The 20377-nt window shown below is 35.8% G+C and overlaps 1 protein-coding gene across 5 annotated transcripts in view; it reads left to right on the top strand.

The window, feature by feature from the left end:
* caln2 (calneuron 2) overlaps window positions 1-20197 on the top strand; it is a 79485-nt gene extending 59288 nt beyond the window's left edge. For all 5 annotated transcript variants that reach the window (XM_058758508.1, XM_058758510.1, XM_058758509.1 and 2 more), the window contains 2 exons: window positions 14596-14752; window positions 16669-20197. In XM_058758508.1, coding sequence (XP_058614491.1) covers window positions 14596-14752; window positions 16669-16796 — 285 coding nt within the window. In that variant the 3' untranslated portion in view covers window positions 16797-20197. The remainder of the gene's footprint in view (window positions 1-14595; window positions 14753-16668) is intronic.
* The last annotated feature ends 180 nt before the right edge of the window (window positions 20198-20377 follow it).

Below are 20377 nucleotides of genomic sequence, written 5' to 3'. Positions count from 1 at the left end.
TTTAGTATTCATGTGAGCAAAAGCCAATACTCCTGTCTCTGTTGTTCTGAAATGAAGATTAATATATTTTTAGACAGATAGTTGAAGGAGTGGGTGAATAAACAGAAGAGAGAGATACTAAGAGAAATATGACAAATGCAATGAGCCAAAATTATAGGAGGGAGCATTCAGGAGTATCCACAACATTACAGAGTGTGTCTCTTTTTCAACTCGCCACAGCTGACAACTCAATTAAGCCGTGAATCAGCCCGGCGCTGTCCTCCTCCATGTCCAGCCCAGATGAATGACACCGGCATCTCTCGTCTGCTTGTATAGCCAGCGGCATCGATGCTACGCTAGAGCCATAACTGTCTGATAGTAAACTAAAACCTCTGTGGAGGCATTTAGAGCAGCATGACAAACAAACTCAGCAGGAATGGATGCACAAATATTCACTTTTCAGAGGCGTTTGTGCTGACAAGTGTACAAGGGAGATTACCACTATAGGCAGTGAATTCAAAATACTGCAAGCTTTTAACAACACAAGAAGACAGCCACATTAGTGCAAACCATAAAGGCTGCATTTATTTGATCATAAACACAGTAAAACAGTAATATTGTGACTCATTGTTAGAAATTAAAATGACTGCTTCCTATATTAATATATTTTAAAATCTAATTTATTCCTGTGGCGGCAAAGCTGAATTTTCAGTGGTCATTACTCCAGTTTTCAGTGTCACATGATCCTTCAGAAATCATTCTAATATGCTGATTTTTTTCAGGATTTTCTAATGAATAAAAAGTTGAAAAGAACAGGCTTTATTTGAAATCATAATCTTTTGTAACATTGTGCACATCTTTACCCTCACTTTCGGACATTTCTATGTGTTATTGCTGCATTCAAAAAGTGTATATACATATTTATTAATATATATAAAAGTATTAATATATATTTATGTACTGTATGTATGTTTATATTATTTACATGCACGAAAACATAATTTCAAAAACATGCATTACATAATGTGTTTTCCCCCATTTTTTATTGTTTTACTTCAATGAAAGTTTAGATTTTGTGTAATTTTTGAATGAAACACCAAAAGGATAAACAATAATAATGTTGAGCTTTACAAAATAGAATGTGGCTGTAAATACACTGAACAAAATTATAAATGCAACACTTTTGTTTTTGCCCCCATTTTTCATGAGCTGAACTCAAAGATCTAAGACTTTTTCTATGTACACAAAAGGCCTATTTCTCTCAAATATTGTTCATAAATCTGTCTAAATCTGTGTTAGTGAGCACTTCTCCTTTGCCGAGATACTCCATCCACCTCACAGGTGTGGCATATCAAGATGCTGATTAGACAGCATGATTATTGTACAGGTGTGCCTTAGGCTGGCCACTCTAAAATGTGCAGTTTTACTGTATTGGGGGGGTCCGGAAACCAGTCAGTATCTGGTGTGACCACCATTTGCCTCACGCAGTGCAACACATCTGCTTTGCATAGAGTTGATCAGGTTGTTGATTGTGGCCTGTGGAATGTTGGTCCACTCCTCTTCAATGGCTGTGCGAAGTTGCTGGATATTGGCAGGAACTGGAAAACGCTGTCATATACGCCGATCCAGAGCATCCCAAACATGCTCAATGGGTGACATGTCCGGTGAGTATGCTGGCCATGCAAGAACTGGGATGTTTTCAGCTTCCAGCAATTGTCTACAGATCCTTGCAACATGGGGCCGTGCATTATCATGCCACAATAAAAGGCCACTCTAAAATGTGCAGTTTTATCACACAGCACAATGCCACAGATGTCGCAAGTTTTGAGGGAGGGAGTGTGCAATTGGCATGCTGACTGCAGGAATGTCCACCAGAGCTGTTGCCTGTAAGCCGTCTCCAAAGGCGTTTCAGAGAATTTGGCAGTACATCCAACCGGCCTCACAACTGCAGACCACATGCAACCACACCAGCCCAGGACCTCCACATCCAGCATCTTCACCTCGGTTTGCATAACCAAAGAATTTCTGCACAAACTGTCAGAAACCGTCTCAGGGAAGCTCATCTGCATGCTCGTCGTCCTCATCGGGGTCTCGACCTGACTGCAGTTGAGTGGGCAAATGCTCACATTCGATGGTGTCTGGCACTTTGGAGAGGTGTTTTCTTCAAGGATGAATCCCGGTTTTCACTGTACAGGGCAGATGGCAGACAGCGTGTATGGCGTCGTGTGGGTGAGCGTTTTGCTGATGTCAGCGTTGTGGATCGAGTGGCCCATGGTGGCGGTGGGGTTATGGTATGGGCAGGCGTATGTTATGGACAATGAACACAGGTGCATTTTATTGATGGCATTTTGAATGCACAGAGATACCGTGACGAGATCCTGAGGCCCATTGTTGTGCCATTCATCCACGACCATCACCTCATGTTGCAGCATGATAATGCACGGCCCCATGTTGCAAGGATCTGTACACAACTACTGGAAGCTGAAAACATCCCAGTTCTTGCATGGCCAGCATACTCACCGGACATGTCACCCATTGAGCATGTTTGGGATGCTCTGGATCGGCGTATATGTGTTCCAGTTCCTGCCAATATCCAGCAACTTCGCACAGCCATTGAAGAGGTGTGGACCAACATTCCACAGGCCACAATCAACAACCTGATCAACTCTATGTGAAGGAGATGTGTTGCACTGCGTGAGGCAAATGGTGGTCACACCAGATACTGACTGGTTTCCGGACCCCCCCAATACAGTAAAACTGCACATTTTAGAGTGGCCAGCCTAAGGCACACCTGTGCAATAATCATGCTGTCTAATCAGCATCTTGATATGCCACACCTGTGAGGTGGATGGAGTATCTCGGCAAAGGAGAAGTGCTCACTAACACAGATTTAGACAGATTTGTGAACAATATTTGAGAGAAATAGGCCTTTTGTGTACATAGAAAAAGTCTTAGATCTTTGAGTTCAGCTCATGAAAAATAGGGGGCAAAAACAAAAGTGTTGCGTTTATAATTTTGTTCATTGTAATAGCTAAAGCACTGAAAATTCCCATTTCCACCATTAGGGAAATAATTAAGAAGTTCCAATCGACTGGAGATGTTACAAATCTGCCTGGAAGAGGAAGTGTGTCTAAATTGTCTTAATGCAAAGAGAGGAGGATAGTTTGAGTGGCCAAAGACTCTCCAAGGATCACCGTTAAAAAATGGCAGAAGTCTTAAAGGGTCAAAAAACCTCAAAAAAATATCAAAGAGCACCTGCATCACCACAAGTTGTTTGGGAGGGTTTCAAAAAATTCCTCTGCTTTCATCCAAAAACAAACGGCTGTTTATTCAGTTGCAGACACAACTGGAACTTCAATTGGGACTGGGTTCTATGGTCAGATGAAAATAAAAAGAGCTTTTTGGCACACATGAGATGGATCTTTAATGTTGCAGGCCTTTTCTGCTGGAGGTCCTGGATATCTTGTTCAGATACATGGCATTATGGATTCTATCAAATGCCAACAGTTAAAAAACCTGACTACCTCTGCTAGAAATCTTATGATGGGCCATAGCTGGATCTTCCATTAGGTCAATAATCCAAACAAACATGAAAATCAACACATGAACACAGGTTCTGCCATGGCCATCTCGTTTCCCTTACCTGAACCCTATAGAAAATAAGAAGGGAGGCACCAACATGGACCATGGCATTTGAATGATCTGGAGAGATTCATGGTCTCTGAACTTTGCACAGGCTTTCTATAATCTCATCACCTCTCCGGTGCATTTTCAATTGTTTTACTTCAATGAAAATTTAGATTTTGTGTGTGTGTGTGTGTGTGTGTTTTTTTTTTTAAATAAAGGATCAAAAGGATCCTTCCTTTTGATTGCCGCCTTTGCTCATATTTGCCAAGAAAATTCTAAACAACCTGTATATAATTGGCTTTAGCTTTAATTTCCCATAGTTTTTAGTCATAGTGGGTGCTCCTAATCCTAGATGAATATGATTGGTGATCATAACATTTAAAAATCTTATCAATCTTTTCACTAAAGAGATTTATTTCTGGTAAAATATAAGATCAGTGGTAAAACAAGGAATCTTTTTGTTGTTGTTGGGGTTTTTTCATTGCTGCTAAAAATGAGCATTCTGGAGGGGAAAGTATTTGAATATAAATTGCAGCAGGGCATAATATATCATATCATGAACAAGATGAATGACAGAATGCAGACAATTTCTGACACGGTTTTCCAAACATCATTTGTCTGCATGTGGGCAGAAATCTCTCATAGCAGCATTACCTTCTCCATCTTGCCTTCACTCGACGACATGTGCTCCCATCTCTTCACTCCCATTGGCAGTCGCAGCTCATTTGCATAAAGTGCAACTTTTCTCAACTTTGTCACATTGCTGGACACGCCCACGTTTGCTCGGTGCCGCCGGAAATCACAAACTTCTGGTCATTTTATCACTGCAAATGGCTGCATGTTAAGAGGCCGCTCTTAGAGGAGAGAAATGTGTATGAACGTAGGTTAATGACACCTGTTTTCTGCTTGTAATTCTCTGGTCTGCGATTATCCTGTTGATTGCCTTCTATCCTCTAGGACACTTCAGCTAATGGAAAGGGGATGAAAGTAGGACAGATGCATCGCTTCTTTCACACTGGCGGTCATTAACATGATGAGATAACAATCAGGCCCACGAGCAGATGGGTCCTAACTGTGTCAAATGTCACATGTGGAGACTGTGACAGAGACACTGCATTGGTTATGTCTTAAACCTTGTAATCGGCTCATCGTATGTGTGAGTGTTTTCGGTTATGAATGCTGAGTACTGCATGCAGACATGCAAAACTGGATGTGTGTGTGGCCATGATCACAACAGACTCTGAGAAATTTAATTGAACCAATATTTAACCAGTTCATAGTGCAAGTACTTGATCTGCTGTAGCCGCTGTTAGAGTAAGTAGTGGTAATATTGGCCCAGGATTCGTGGAGCTGAATGAAAATGAGTCCATTGGAAGTAATGGATGGCTGATAAACCCCAGACCCTCCTGTTACAATCACCCTGCTTCCAAACGCACCATTCACGCCCAAATGCCATCTGTTCAGTTCACACTTCCCAAAGTGACAGTTGCAGAACTGGCAGCTGAATTACAGGCTGTTAGTGCCTTGGAAATGATTTCACAGAAGACAGTTGTATGTGTCTGTGTGTGTGTGTGTGTGTGTGTGTGTGTGTGTGTGTGTGTGTGTGTGTGCTTGTAGTTCAAGGGTATAGATCACGTTATAGCAGGGGCATATCACTGCACTTCCTCAAATGATTTTTCAGTGCTTTTTTGGCACGCAGTAATAAGATGTTGGCGTCTCTGATAAGACACCACAGACGGTCTCCTCTGATGTCTTGACAGAGTGATATAGTATCGATTGGCGGACAGTATGAGATATTCTGAATAATCTTGTCTTGATTAAGGATCAGCTTACTTAGATTCAGCTGTGGCTTTGAGGGGCCACTGAAAAATAATTCCAGATAAAAGCAGGAGATAAAAATAGGTCTGTCAAATTAACATTTAATTTAATACAGTTAGTTATTTTAAAATTAACACATTTAATCATGCCTGACTCATATATTCCAGATTGAGAAATGTCCCTTCAGTGGAAGCAGTCTGAGCTGAAGTACAGGCAAAAATAAATTCAAAAGTATTCTCCTAAATTCAAAGCATGTTTTTTATTCCACAGACTGTCCAGAGAAATATAATAATAATAATAATAATAATAATAAATTACTTTTATTATTAAAATAATTAAATAAATTATTAGATTATTATTATTATTATTATTATTATTATTAAGGTATAATTATTATATATTATTAAAAATAAATGTATTATAATTATTTAATATTTATTATAATTAAAATTATTATAATTATTTTGTAGTAGTGGTTGTAGTAGTAAATAAAGCAATATTTGACATCTAAACGGCTCTTTTGTCATTTCTTTACTCATCTGCCACAATAATGTCTTCATCCATATTATCTTTATCCACACCCAGGCCAGAGATGATGATGATGATGATGATGATTATAATAATAATAATAATAATAATAAAACAATATTTTGACTTCTTCATGGTCACAATAATATTTTTGAATTATGTTCAGTATATTATGTTTTGAGTACACAAATAATGATAATAATAATAATAATAATAAAACAATATTTTGACTTCTACATGGTCACAATAATATTTTTGAATTATGTTCAGTATATTATGTTTTTAATCCACCAAATAATAATAATATTTTATAATATTTGTTTAATAAAACAACAATATTTTGACTTCTAAAGGTCCTTTTTTGTAACTTACTCAGCTGCCACAGTAATGTCTTTAAAGTAATTTGGTAAATATTCACAACATGCTATTATTTGCATTAAATTTGGTACAATAAATGTTGCATGAAATTAATTTGAATGTTTTTTTAATAGACTAAGAACACTAGTAAAAGTATATGAAAAATTTGAGTTGACCATCACAAATAACTTAATCAATGCCAGCTAGTACATTAAATTTCATGCTGCGTCCGTAGAGTCAGCTGATATGGTCGTTCGCTCTTCTCTCCTCACATCAGTGTAGCTTATCGCTCCATATCATCATTAATGTGGTTCTGAGTTATAGAGGGGAGCAGGCAGACAAGGAATGGGAGGGAAAAAGAGCTGAGCTCCTATTTCATTGTGACAAATGTGTCTGGACACCTTCAACACGACACTTACCGCCCCGTCCCTCGCTCAGTGGGTCAACCAAAGACATCAGCCTCTGACAGATTCCTTCATGGCCCATCTCCCCCAGCGTGCAGATCCGCTTAGCCGTGTGACATGAGAGCTGGCACAAACCAGACACACTTTTAACACCACGTCTAGGCTTTGGAGGGTGAACTTCAAATATTAAGACACAATTGCTCTGCTCCAAAAAATATCATACATGAAGGCTACATGAAAAGATAGGCAACTTAATTATGCTGCTTTTTAAGACGCATCTTTTTGGACAGATTCTATGGCAGCATCATATAGATCCTTCCCAGAATGCAGAGCTCAGTGAAAATATCAATTTCAGACAAAGCCAGTGAAATCTTAATTATACATAAACTTATATTTCATTTAAAAATGTCAAGTGTTAATAAAAACAGACTAATGAAAAATGTATCATTTTAATCAATATTTATGTGTGCTGTGTATTTTTATGCTTGAGTGTCACGTTATTAGTTTAGCAACACGCTTAAATTAAACTGAAAGTGGTCCTCAGCAATTGTTTCAACCTGATTTGATCCGTAAATACAGTGCCTTCTATAAGTATTGGAACAGTGAAGACAAAATTGTTCTGTTGGCTGTGGAGTCAAGACATTTGCAAATATGATGAAAAGATGAATATGAGACAAAACTACAGAATGTCACATTTTATTATTAGCCATTTCAACACATACATGTTTTACCAAATAAAAAGAACAGCACTTTTAGAGTTCATCCCACTCATTGATGTGATCATAAGTATTGGGACAGTTGAACATAAGGCAGATATAAAAGATTAAAAGCTATTATTTAGTTGCAGATCCCTCGCGCACAATCACAGCAGTGAGTCTGTGACCCATAGACATCATGGTCTCATCCTTTGAAATACTTTTCCCAGCCTTTAATGCAGCCAATTCCAATTGTTGCTTGTTTTGGGGAGTTTCTGCCTTTACTCTCCTCTCCAGCAGGTGAAATTCATGTTCAGTCGGATTTAAATCTGGAGATTGACTTGGGCAATCTAAGACTTTCCATTTCTTTGCCCTTATAAATTCCTTGACTGAACTGGCAGGGTGTTTTGGGTCATTGTCCTGATGCAATATGAAGCACTTCCCAATGAATCTGGTGGCATTTTCTTGAATATTGGTAGGCAAGATGGTTTTGTACCCTTCCAAATTCATTCTGCTACTGTCATACATTAAGTCATCAGTAAAGTTGAGAGGGCCTGTTCCAGAGGCAGCCATGCAGGCCCATGCCATGACACCACCTCCACCATGCTTTACAGATGAGGCTGTATGCTTGGGATCATTGCAGTTCCCTTTTTTCCTCCACATTTTTGCTTTCCTTAGATAAAGGTTCATCTTTGTCTCATCAGTCCATAAACACAGTTCCAAAACTCTTCTGGCTCACCTTTGTGCTTTTTGCAAACTCTAATCTTGCCTTTCTATTTTTGGAGCTGGTCAGAGGTTTGTATCTTGCTGTGTAGCATCTGTAATTCTGTATCAAAGTCTCCTGAGGACAGTAGATTGTCAGAGCATCACCCCAGCTTTCTGGAAGTTGATGGTGATTTTACAGACACGTCTTTTAGGATTTGTCTGTCATCAACTACTGTTGTTTTCCAAACTCTTGATTTCTCCATGCCCTTTGTTTTTGCTATAGCTCTAATTGACTTCCTCTTTTCTTTTAGCATCCAAATTGCTTGCTTTTCTCTCAAAGTCAGCTCCCTCATCTTCATCCTGGTTTGTGTGTGTCATCATCAAATGCAAGATTCAGAATGCAGAAGTAATGGATATAACTGATACGACAAATTCCCTGCTTTTAATATCTGAAGAATTAATGCAACAGGACACAGCTGATCACTTAGAAAGACCTGTGAGGCAACTGTTCCAATACTTATGCTCACATCAGATAGAGGGATGAACTTCTCTGCTGGTTAAACATGTATGTGTTGAATCACCCAATAATAAAATGTGACATTCTGAAGTTTTGTCTCATATTCATCTTTTAATCATATTTGTAAATGTCTTGACTCCACAGCCAATAGATACATTTTGTCTTTACTGTTCCGATACTTTTGGAGGGCACTGTATGTGTTCTGTTGGTGTAAATTAATGCATTTAGTTTGATTCAGTGATGTTAAATAATATGATAGTTGCTCCCTGTAGACTGAGGAAGTTCACTTGGTTTTGGAACAGGTTTAGTATATTGTATTTATGAAAGGCATGGATTGAATACAAACTGTGTAAGTTTAATGACCAATAAGTAAATTATCTCAATAATTTGGCAGTAGAACAGACATTTTAACTCTCTGAATTAGTTTATTATTATGAATTTGTTTATTCTGTCTTTCTTTATGAGAGCTCTCCCAAATCATTCACAGAAGTGTTTTCATACTCATATTAATCATGTACCTGCCATTAAAACGAGAGTGTTTGGGTAATTGAAACGTTAATCACATGCCCTGCTGGGAGGTTCTTCAGGATTGATGGTCAAAGATGGAAATCAATACAGGCTTTCAGTGCCGCCATTGCAAAATAAGCAACACAGTAAATGTAAATCTGTAATAATCAGAGGCCGCTCAAATGCCTGTCAGATCAAACAGACTGCGTGGATTACAGCCAGCACACACACACACACACACACACACACACACATAAACATTAGCATTTACTCACACAGTGCAGACCTCCTACAAGATCGCTCCTCTATTGATGTCATAAATAAAGTCAAACTGAATGTGAAAGAAAAGGAACGAATCATGTGACAATATTTATTGGAGTGATTTTCCCCCCTGAATGTATAATTTAATTTCCATGCTTTATGTTAATGTTTTAGTTGGAACAGTGCTATCTTAATAAAAATATTAATACCTACTATATATGAGCCTATTATTAATATTAATTCTTATTTATATATATATATATATATATATATATATATATACATACATACATACATACATACATACATACATAACCAAGCAAGCTGTACTATATTTGCCCGTTTGGAAGTTTGGCAAGAAATAACTGTTCTGTTCTTTAGTTAAAGAAGATTTAAAATGATAGAATAGATATTATCTATAATAGATTTAGATATTATAGAGCCTTTTCTTAATATATATATATATATATATATATATATATATTATTACCAAGGGTGCTGATATTTTTGGCCATGACTGTATATATATATATATATGCATATACAATCATGGCCAAAAATATCAGCACCCTTGGTAAATATGATCAAAGAAGGCTATGAAAATTAATCTGCAATGTTAATCCTTTTGATCTTTTATTTAAAAAATTCACAAAAATCTAACCTTTCATTGGATAATAAGAATTTAAAATGGGGGGGAAATATCATTATGAAATAAATGTTTTTTCTCAAATACACAATTATTGGACACAATTATTGGCACCCCTAGAAATTCTTATGATTAAAATAACTCTGAAGTATATTCCCGTTCATATTCACAATTTTGAGCACTCCAGGGTGATTATGAACATGAAATTATCCAGCCATGCCTTCCTGTTTCACAGAAATAAAGGGAAAACAAAGCCCAAATTCCCTTAATCATTCATCACATTGAGAAAAACCAAAGAATATATTTCTGATGTGCAGCAAAAGATAATTGATCTTCACAAATTAGTGAAGTGGCTTTAAGAAAAGAGCTAGAGCAGTGAAAATTCCCATTTCCACCATCAGGGCAATAATTAAGAATTTCCAATCAACATAAAATTTTACGAAACTGCTTGGAAGAGGACGTGTGTCTATATCGTCCTAATGCACGGTGAGAAGGAGAGTTTGAGTGGCTAAAGACTCTCCAAGGACCACAGCTGGAGAATTGCACAAAATAGTTGAGTCTCGGGGTCAGAAAACCATAAAAATAAATTGTCAAACAGCCCCTACATCACCACATGTTGTTTGGGAAGATTTCAAGAAAAATTCTCCTAGCTCATCCAAAAACAAACTCCAGCATATTCAGTTATCAGACACGACTGGAACTTCAAATGGGACTGGCTTCTATGGTCAGATGAAACTAAAAAATGATCTTTTAGCAGCATCATGTGGATTCTATCAAATACCAACAGATAAAAAATCAATAAGTGACTGACTCTGTTAGAAATCTTACAATGGGCCATGTTTGGATCTTCCAACCGTGCAATAATCCAAACACAAACCTCAAAAACAACACAAAAATGGGACACTGAGCACAAAACCAAGCTTCTGCTGGCCATTCCAGTCCTCTAACCTGAACCCTATAGAAAATGAGTGGAGTGAACTGAAGAGAAGAAGCACCAACATGGAGCTGGGAATCTAAAGGGTCTGGAGTGATTCTGGATGAAGGAATGGTCTCTGATCTCGTCAGGTGTTCTCTAACCTCATCAGACATTATAGGAGAAATTTTATAGCTGTTAAACTGGCAAATGTAGCTTTCAAAAAGTATTGAATAAAAGGGTGCCGTTAATTGTGGCCAATGTGTATTAGAGAAATTTTTTTATTTCAGAATGATATTTCCCCCCATTTTAAATTCTTATTATCCAATGAAAGGTGAGATTTTTGTGAATTTTTAAAATAAAAGATCAAAAGGATTAACAATGCAGATTAATTTTCACAGCCTTCTTTGATCATATTTACCAAGGTGTAAATGTGCTTTAAATGAACGGCAGTACAAAAGAACCTAAAGTTTTGAAGAACTTTTTGGGCAAATAAATTGGCAAAATCTGAAAAAGATACAAGAATCTGGGTAATATCACCATCTTAATGGCATTCGCACGCCCCATCATTGAAAGTGGTTGGATCCTCCAGTATTTTAGATTGCTTTTCAGATTTTCTAACATAAGTAAAAAGTTAAGTTTATCCTTAGGGTCTCTAGATATATTTACTCCAATGTATTTCAAACTATTTGTGGCTATTTATTTTTTTTAAAGGAAGACTACATGTAAAATTTGAGTCAATATTGTTAGTCACAGCTCATGGATGTTTCTGTGTGGTGGATAGTGGTGGACTCCTGCAATATACTTTTCAAATCATTTCATTATGTTACCATAATTCAGAGAGCAGACTTTTTGTTTTCAAGCATACTCTAACTAGTGTAATTATCCTGAGAGAGAGAGCTTCAACACCTGTGCAACAACTTGCGGTAAATTGCCTCACTTTATTCCACGCAGTTATTGGTCATATGAAGAACAAGAGCATTAGATCTGATGCCTCGAGGTACTACATCAACACTCCTTGTTAACACAACAGGGATTCAATCTCTTCTTGTTTTACTGCATCATCATTTTTTGGCCTTTTGGCCATTTTTATAGATCGAAATGTAGTGTTTCAGATAGCTGATGAGTTTCCATGAGCGTTCACTGCTTATCTAGGTTATCTGCTTACTCTGAGCTAATGAGAGAAAACACAGTCTGATATAAGAAATGCTATGATATTACAGAGTTCATAACTAAGACATCAATAGGTCTCTTTCAAACAGTCTTCTTTCAGAGTGAGAGAATAGTCAGTGATGGAAAAAGAATTGCATTCGGAGTTGAAGGGATCCCATGAGAGTGTCTGGATGTGAAGAGCTGAACGACAGAGATACATGCTCAGTGCCATCATCTCACTCCTCAGAAGAGACAATCCCAGCTGATAATGTCTCATTGAGGCTTTACGCTTGGCTTTGTGTAAGTGACATTGTCTGACAGCCCCCTGTGATAACATCAGATAAGCGTTGGTTCTGCATCGGCGCTGAATCCCCGGGAGCTTCTACAGGGCACAGGGATTGTGTGTTTGTTATAAGAGGTCAAGGTTTGGTTGTTAGAATGGTCCAGTTAACTATTGCCAGTAGATGCCATAACCACACCATCTGAGGGTGAAAATCCCCTTGAATGTCCATTCAAAGGTTGCTGTGTGTTCTGATGAAAGATATATAATAGTGTAGTATAATTTGATTTCATTATATTATAGATTCTCCTGTTTCATTGAAGTAAGAATGGTTAACTGAAAATTAAATAACGTAAATGTGTACATTTATGTGGTAATTTGATTACAACTGCTGTTCTGTTGGAAACTATATTATTTTTAATATTTGTTTTTATGCATATTTTATTAAAATTGAAAATATTTATTGGATTTTATGTATATTTCAATTTAATCAAGAACGGTATAATAATTTGTTATACTATAAATTAAACATCGTAATTGTGTACATTTATGTAGTAATTTGATTGAACTGCAGTCTCATAGGAAATAATTATTTGCAATATTTATTTGTAATCATATTTTTATTCAAATTAGAAATATTTATTTATTGGATATATATATAAAGTGCCTTGTAAAAGTATTCATACCCCTTCTTTTTTCCCCCCCATATTTTGTTATGTTGCTGCTTTATGATAACTGTTTTAAATACATTTTTCCCACATCAGTTTACACTCCATTCACCATAAAGCAAAAACAGAATTGTCACAACTTCATAAATGTATTAAAAATTAAAAACTGAAAGTACATTGCATAAGTATTCATAAGGCACTGTATTTATGATTTAATTTAAGCAAGAATGGTATAATAATTCATTAAACTGTCAGTTAAACATCATAATTGTGTAAATTTATGTAGTAACTTGACTAAACTGCATTCTCATATAGGGAATATTTAATTTTTGTAGTATTTATTTTGTAATATTTATTATTATTTTTAATAAAAAATAGTTTTATTGTATATACATTTCCGATTTAATTTAAGCAAGAATGATCATTTTGAAATTCAGTAAATTGTAAATTAATGTAATTATATACATTTATGTAGTAATTCGATTGCAACTGCATTCTTATAGGAAATATGAATTTTATTTTTTATTAAGATTTATTTTCTAATTTATATTTTTATTAAAGCATAGGTTAAATAAATCAATATATATTTCCAATTTATTTCAGCAAGAATAGTTATTTAGAAATTCAGTGAAAGTTTAAATTAAACTACTGCATTCTTAAAGGAAATGTTTCATTTATTTGTAATATTTCTTTCTTTCTCTTTTACATTATTTAGTTTCCTGCATTTTATTTGTTAGCCTGATTAAATGAAAGTTTACTAGCAACGTGCATACATTTTGACCAGCTTTTTTGGTTTGTTGAGTTAAAACGTAAGCAGATATGTAATGAAATCGCTGCATTTACATGATGCACATTACACATGCTTGAACAGCATCAATGAAAACGCTTTAGAACGACTTGCAAAGATTTCAAGAGTCTGGAATAAATGTGTTTGAGTGGATGGAATCAGGGAGAAGGACACTCTCAGCAATGTACTACATATTTTCTCATACAGTTCAATAATTTATTGACTCTGCCAAGACAGGATAACACCCCCACCACCAAAGCTCATTCAAGGCTTCTGAGAAGACCCTTGACACAGAGTTTGCCAGGAAATTGAAAAAGTCCAAGTCTGTCTCTCTCTCTCAGTGATTCTGAATTATTGAACCAGCCCAAATTTACCTCCTCTTCTTCCTCTCCTTCTTCTTTATTCAGCTTTCACAACAGACATTGCAGTTCAATGAGGAGAGTCTCAGATGAGTGTGTTTCTGTTAAGGATGTTTTTGGTTGCAGAACAGTAAAGATGTTGATTCGCAATTTGTGTGCTGAGCTTTTTTCATTGTTCACCACTGCCTGAGCGAGAGTGAGTGTGATTGAGCAAGTAAACCCTTGATTAACGTAGTGACTGGCTCATCTGGTCATTTTCCTATTTTCTTACTAACTTTCTGTTGGAGGAAATTCTGCCATAATAAATGACTGTAGGATCTGAGCACAGAGAAGCACTGACAGTCCAGCCGTGCTGAGATTTAACAACAGGCCTCTTGTGTTTCCACCCGCAGTTTGACATGCAACAGATGTCCCTGGAGGAGCTCAAACACGTCCTGTTCCACGCCTTCAGAGACCATCTCACCATGAAGGACATCGAGAATATTATCGTCACCGAGGAAGAGAGCTTGAAGGAGAACTCAGGAAACTGCCAGACCGAATTTCAGGGAGGTAAATAGCAAAGAGAACAATTTCATGTTAATTGACGGATCCTGCAACAGTTTGTTGAAAACTTTGCGAAGCTCGGATGAGGTGAAGTTCTGACAGTAACTCAAGAACTGAGTTCTGTATGAATACCAATGAAAAGATTTCACATGATCAGCAGAGCGCAGCAGCGAACGGACAGTTTTTCAGAAGCCAAGAAGTATTTTTCAAAAATTCTTCAATAAAGAGTTTTAAGCCTTGAATCAAACCAACTGGCTCTGAGTTAAATTAAAACTTACTAACTTTTTTGGATTTAAATCAAGGTACAAGACTGTGTACTTAATGCATTTAATGAGAATGAAGTACTCCTCCCATAAAAAAATTATGATATATAAAATTATCAACTCATTGTCATTTATAATAATAATTCATTATAATATCACATATATTTCATTTAAATTTAAATATATGAAAATAGATATCTTTTCATTTTATTGCAAAGTATATAACTATATATAATTAAGTATTAAGAGTATAGCCAATAACATCATTTTCAATGCTGAAATCTTTTGCTTTCCTGCATGTTTTTTGTAAATGATGCTAAAATTACAGATTTTTGACTTTTACAGAAGCATGTATCATGGTGCAGTCTTTTTATTAAAAATACAATATAATAAACGAATTAAATTAAAACAATAATTATATTTAAAAATTGAATTGCATATATTTAAACTTGATTGATTATATTTTATTTTGATTGCATATTTAATTATAGATGAATAAGTAGTAAGAATGTAGTCAGTATGTCATTCACAATGCTTTATGGAAGTGACAGCGACTTCTCTGATTGGTGGATCTTATTGATGCTTTTTTTTTTTGCTTTTTTTTTTTAAACCTGAAATTGCATTGACTTTCGGCTTCTACAGAAGTATGTATTATGTTTATAATCAACTTGTAGACAATTATTGTAAATATACAAATTAAATTAAATATACTTAAATGTATTTACAAAATATTTAATTACAAGTAAATAAATAAAGAGTGTAGTCAATAATTAGTAACAGCAACTTCTCTGATTGGTGCATCCAATGAAAAGCTTGCTTTTTTAAATGAAGCTAAAATCACATTGACTTTTGGCTTCTGCAAAAGCATATATCATCGCTTAACGATCACAGTGCACATAGTAGGTCTTGAAAGGTTTATATGTTGTCATTAAAAATCCATTTCTTTATGGATTTTTACATCTAGAGCCCGTCTATTAGGCTCTATGTGTTTGCCCAGAAACTGGGCATTTAACGAGATGAGAGTTCTGTGTTCTCGGTGCATTATGGGTTTTTTGGAATGAAAAGCATCTGAAAATAAAAGCAACTAGTGTAATATTTTCTTTACTCCCAGCATTGGTTACGCTTGAATTTCACCCGCTTTATTGAACCAGATTGTTTTCATCAGCCAACAAAAGTAAAGGGAATGAATGGAATTCAGAAACAGGGAAATTATCGTAAACGCTTGTATGCAATTATGTTTCAGCAGTTCAATATTTAATCTCAATATGCAGCACAGAATAACAACACAAATCGAATGGAATTGAATCTGCAGGCCTGAGAAAAAGGTGAATAAAATGTAACAATTTCACACCTCAAAATCCAATTAGTCTGTCACAATGTTTTAAAATATATGCTTTATTGGCCCACACTGTGCCCTTAAACAGTTTCACATGAATATTTATTTCTGTCTTCGTGTGTGCGATCATGAGTGTGTCGAGTCCAGTGAGGCAGCTCAGCAGAGCCACAAGTTTTGTTTCATTATTGTTTATATTCAAAGCCTCATTATGCACAGAGATCAGCCGCGCTGCTGGATCATTGTTTGGATGGCTTATGCTCATTGTGTGCTGTCATCTCTTCTCATTGATGCTCTTTCACAAATGCTCTGTTCTACTCCATCAGTGCATTCGAAAAAGAAGAATCGCCAGACGTGTGTCCGCAAGAGCCTCATCTGCGCTTTTGCAATGGCCTTCATCATCAGCGTCATGCTCATCGCAGCCAATCAGATGTTGCGGAATGGCATGGAGTAGCCCCGCCCACTGTGAACCCTGCTCGATCTGACCTCTCTTAAGAAACATGCATCAAAAACTCCACTTTCTTTTAGTTGGAAGAGCGTGGGGAGCCCACCGAGTACAGGATGTGAATCCAGAGAAAGAGTTTTGTGTTTTATATTTATTTCGGCGATTGTGATTGTGACAGACTTATAAGCGGCAGTGAGGGATGTCCTCCATCATCAGCTTGACAGGAACATGCAAGGGCTCCTCACTGGATACCATTTAATGCAATAACATCCCGTGTCCCTCCACGCTGCGTGTTTTTCTCATTCCTGTCTTTGAAAGACAAAGACTTTGTACTTTATCTCACTCCAAGTCATGTCAGATGGGAACGATGAGGAGTGATTGGCAGCCTGTCCAGTGGAGCCGCTGCAGGATTTCTGGCATCAAGAGCGTGTGCATGTTCATCTCAAATGCACTGTATGTTTTGTTCACAGCATTGCGGTGTTGAAGCTTATTTATGGAATTTATTGAAGATATTGTTGTTATTGAAGGGACTGTGGGTATTTTTGGAATAGCATACTACCATAATATTACTTTTACAGTATGCAGCTTACTCTGTACATGCAGTATGCAAAGAAAATCACATATTACCATAATATGCAGGATATAATGCATCTTAATGTTTTGAGTGTGATTTTTTCTCCTCCTTTGATTAGCATTTTATTGGGTTGAAAAAAGGAAAAAGGACTTTTCAAGGAAAGTTTATTTATACTGCACATGATGATCGCATAAAGTGATTTACATTAGCATAACTGAGAGATAGGGAGAGAGAAAAATAATTTTAAAATGATTTAAGAACAACTATAGTTCAGGAGAGAAAAAAACATAAATTTTTCAAAAAAATGCAATGTGATAAAATTAATTGACACCAACATAAAATATTACTATCTAAAACATTTATCATTGCATACTGTGTACTTTTTCCACATACTTAAAAAAAAAATTGTAAAAAGTACCATTAACAGTTTGGGGACAGGAGGTAAAGAAATTAATAATTTTTTCAGTAATGGTGCATTAACGGGATAGTTCACCAAATATGAAAATTCTGTCATTAATTACTCATGTCATTTCAAACCTATAAGACCTTCATTCATCTTCGGATGAAATCCGAGAGCTTTCTGACCCTGCATAGACAGCAACGCAACTGACACGTTCAAGGCCCAGAAAGTTAGTAAGGACATCATTAAAATAGTCCATGTGACATCAGTGCACGTTTTACTCATTTATTCCTTCGATTTGATAATCAGATGAGGGAATAAATTAATACAATGTGGCCATTATTTCAAAAACGAGAACAAATTAATAAGGTTACATGGCCACGATTTAACGAAAATGAGGGAGCAAGGGAAATAAATTTGAATAAATTGAGGGAACAAACAGACACTGAAGACTGGAATAATGTCTGCTGAAAGTTCTTGATTTTAAATGGTAATAATATTTCACAATATCATTGTTTTTACTGTATTTTGGATCAAATAAATGCAGCCTTGGTGAGCAGAAGAGGCTTTTTTCAAAAACATTACAAATCTTATTGACCCCAAACTGTTCCCCAGCATGAGCAGAAGCAGACTGATTTTTTATTGTTTGCTATATAATTTGAGTTACAAATGCATTGTGGCTTTCCATATTCTTCAAAGCAAGTGGGATGAATTCAATTCCACACATCTCCATTTTGCAGTACACCTTGTGCATTATGAGTAAACAGGATCATTTTTAAAATGAAAATTAGAAGTCTGTTGCATTCATGCCATTACCCAATCTCTTATTTTGTGTATCTACAGAAGAAAGAGGAGAGTATAATACTCTCTTTGATTTTAAATATAGTATCAAGGTCTTCTAAATGTCTGCATATATTGTCTGGTTAAAATATATGACACTGAACTTCTGCGGAAGTGTCTATGCTACATAGTTGGACTTTTTGGTCCATTTTGAGTTTTTATTCACTCTCAGGCTCAGAGAGTCAGTGAATGCAACACAAATTGCTCTGAAACAACCAGAAGTAAACTGGTCGGTCTCTACTTTTTCGTTTACTGTTACAGTCTGTGTGTAATATAAGTATTTGTCTACCTGTTTGTCTATATATTTATAATGTGTGTGCACATCAGTCCTATTCCCTGTGTTCCTTATTATTGTGTATACTTACAGCCGTTTGTCACAATCCCCTGTATATTGCATGTGTATTTATGCATATAGTGCCACACAAAAGTCGTCTTTGGATTGTCTGTTTGACTGTGTCATGTTTGCATGTTCAGAACACTTATGCAGTGCTTTTCCAAGGTCTGTTGGCATTTGCTGAGAGCATCAGTCTAAATGTCTGAACTCCCATTGTTTCCTTCCTGTGAGCAAATATTATATGAAACAGTACCAGCATTCTGTGCCAAAATACACTGCAAAGGAAAAGCGGATTATTGGGAACCGTTTACTGGACAAAGTTCCTGTCAGTTTTCCAGAATGTCACAGAACGGCTTGATTGAGGACTGGTGCATATCATTCTCTCAGTCTATGCTTTGGAAAGAGGAGATTTCCAAATCATTGGCCCCATCTAGTGGCCTATTCTGAAGATGTGATGTAAAAATTGTAGGTAACGAAGGAAACTTACTTTTAGCATTGTGGAGTAAAGCTAGTAAAGAAGAAATGTTAACAAAGTAAGCTTTACCAAAAAGAAGTTGGAAACGGGAGTGGAATTCTGTGTAAATTCCATATATATCAATTTAAAGTGTTGCACCTTGTTATTTTATTTAATAATATAAGAATATTTGTTCACTGTTCCTCTCGTTTCTCACTAAAGATTAGTGGACTAAAGTTTAGAAATCTCTTGCATCATTTAGTCATTATTCTATGTATCCCCTTGCTTGTTGCCATCTTGTTAGATTCTACGTTCTACTAAAATTACCCTCTAGTTTATGGGCATTTTGGATATATAAATTGGTAAAGGTTTTATTTGCTACTGTATTTTATATTTTGTTGATTAATAATATTTTTGTTTTCTATTGTTATTATTTTTTTTAATCTTGCAAAGGTTGATGGAATTTTTGATTTAATTTACTCTCAATCCAGATCCTAACTTCATTTGAATTTGAAGCATGCCAAATAAAATTTTATATGTATGTATTTTTATGGAGTATATCAAAAGAAGAATTATTAATATGCAAAACAGTATACATATTTGCATGCAGGATGTGGATTGACAGATTAAAGCAATATGGTTTCTAAACAAAAAAAAAATGTATCATTACTCGTATAATTACACAAAGAATATGAAGAAATAAAAGAAAGTTATTTATTGAACATGACAATAAATGTCTTTGCATCCAATTATTGATATAATGATGATAATAATTTATATAATACTCATTTTGTTATTATTGTTGCCTGGGCCAGTAGGGGGAAAGCATTGGATTTTCTACAAATAAGACTAAAATTCTGTTTACATGCCATTAGGTGAACCCAGCTGTACAAATGACAAATAAATTACTTAATCTATTGTTTTTCTGATTAAAAAAAACATAAACAAAAACAGCACTGTTAATGAATAAACAAGTCTTGATCTCTTT

Source organism: Onychostoma macrolepis, chromosome 21 (assembly GCF_012432095.1).
Source record: "Onychostoma macrolepis isolate SWU-2019 chromosome 21, ASM1243209v1, whole genome shotgun sequence".
NCBI lineage: Eukaryota > Metazoa > Chordata > Actinopteri > Cypriniformes > Cyprinidae > Onychostoma > Onychostoma macrolepis.
Note: the sequence above shows the minus strand (reverse complement) of the source record. Positions and strands in the feature narration are given on the sequence as shown.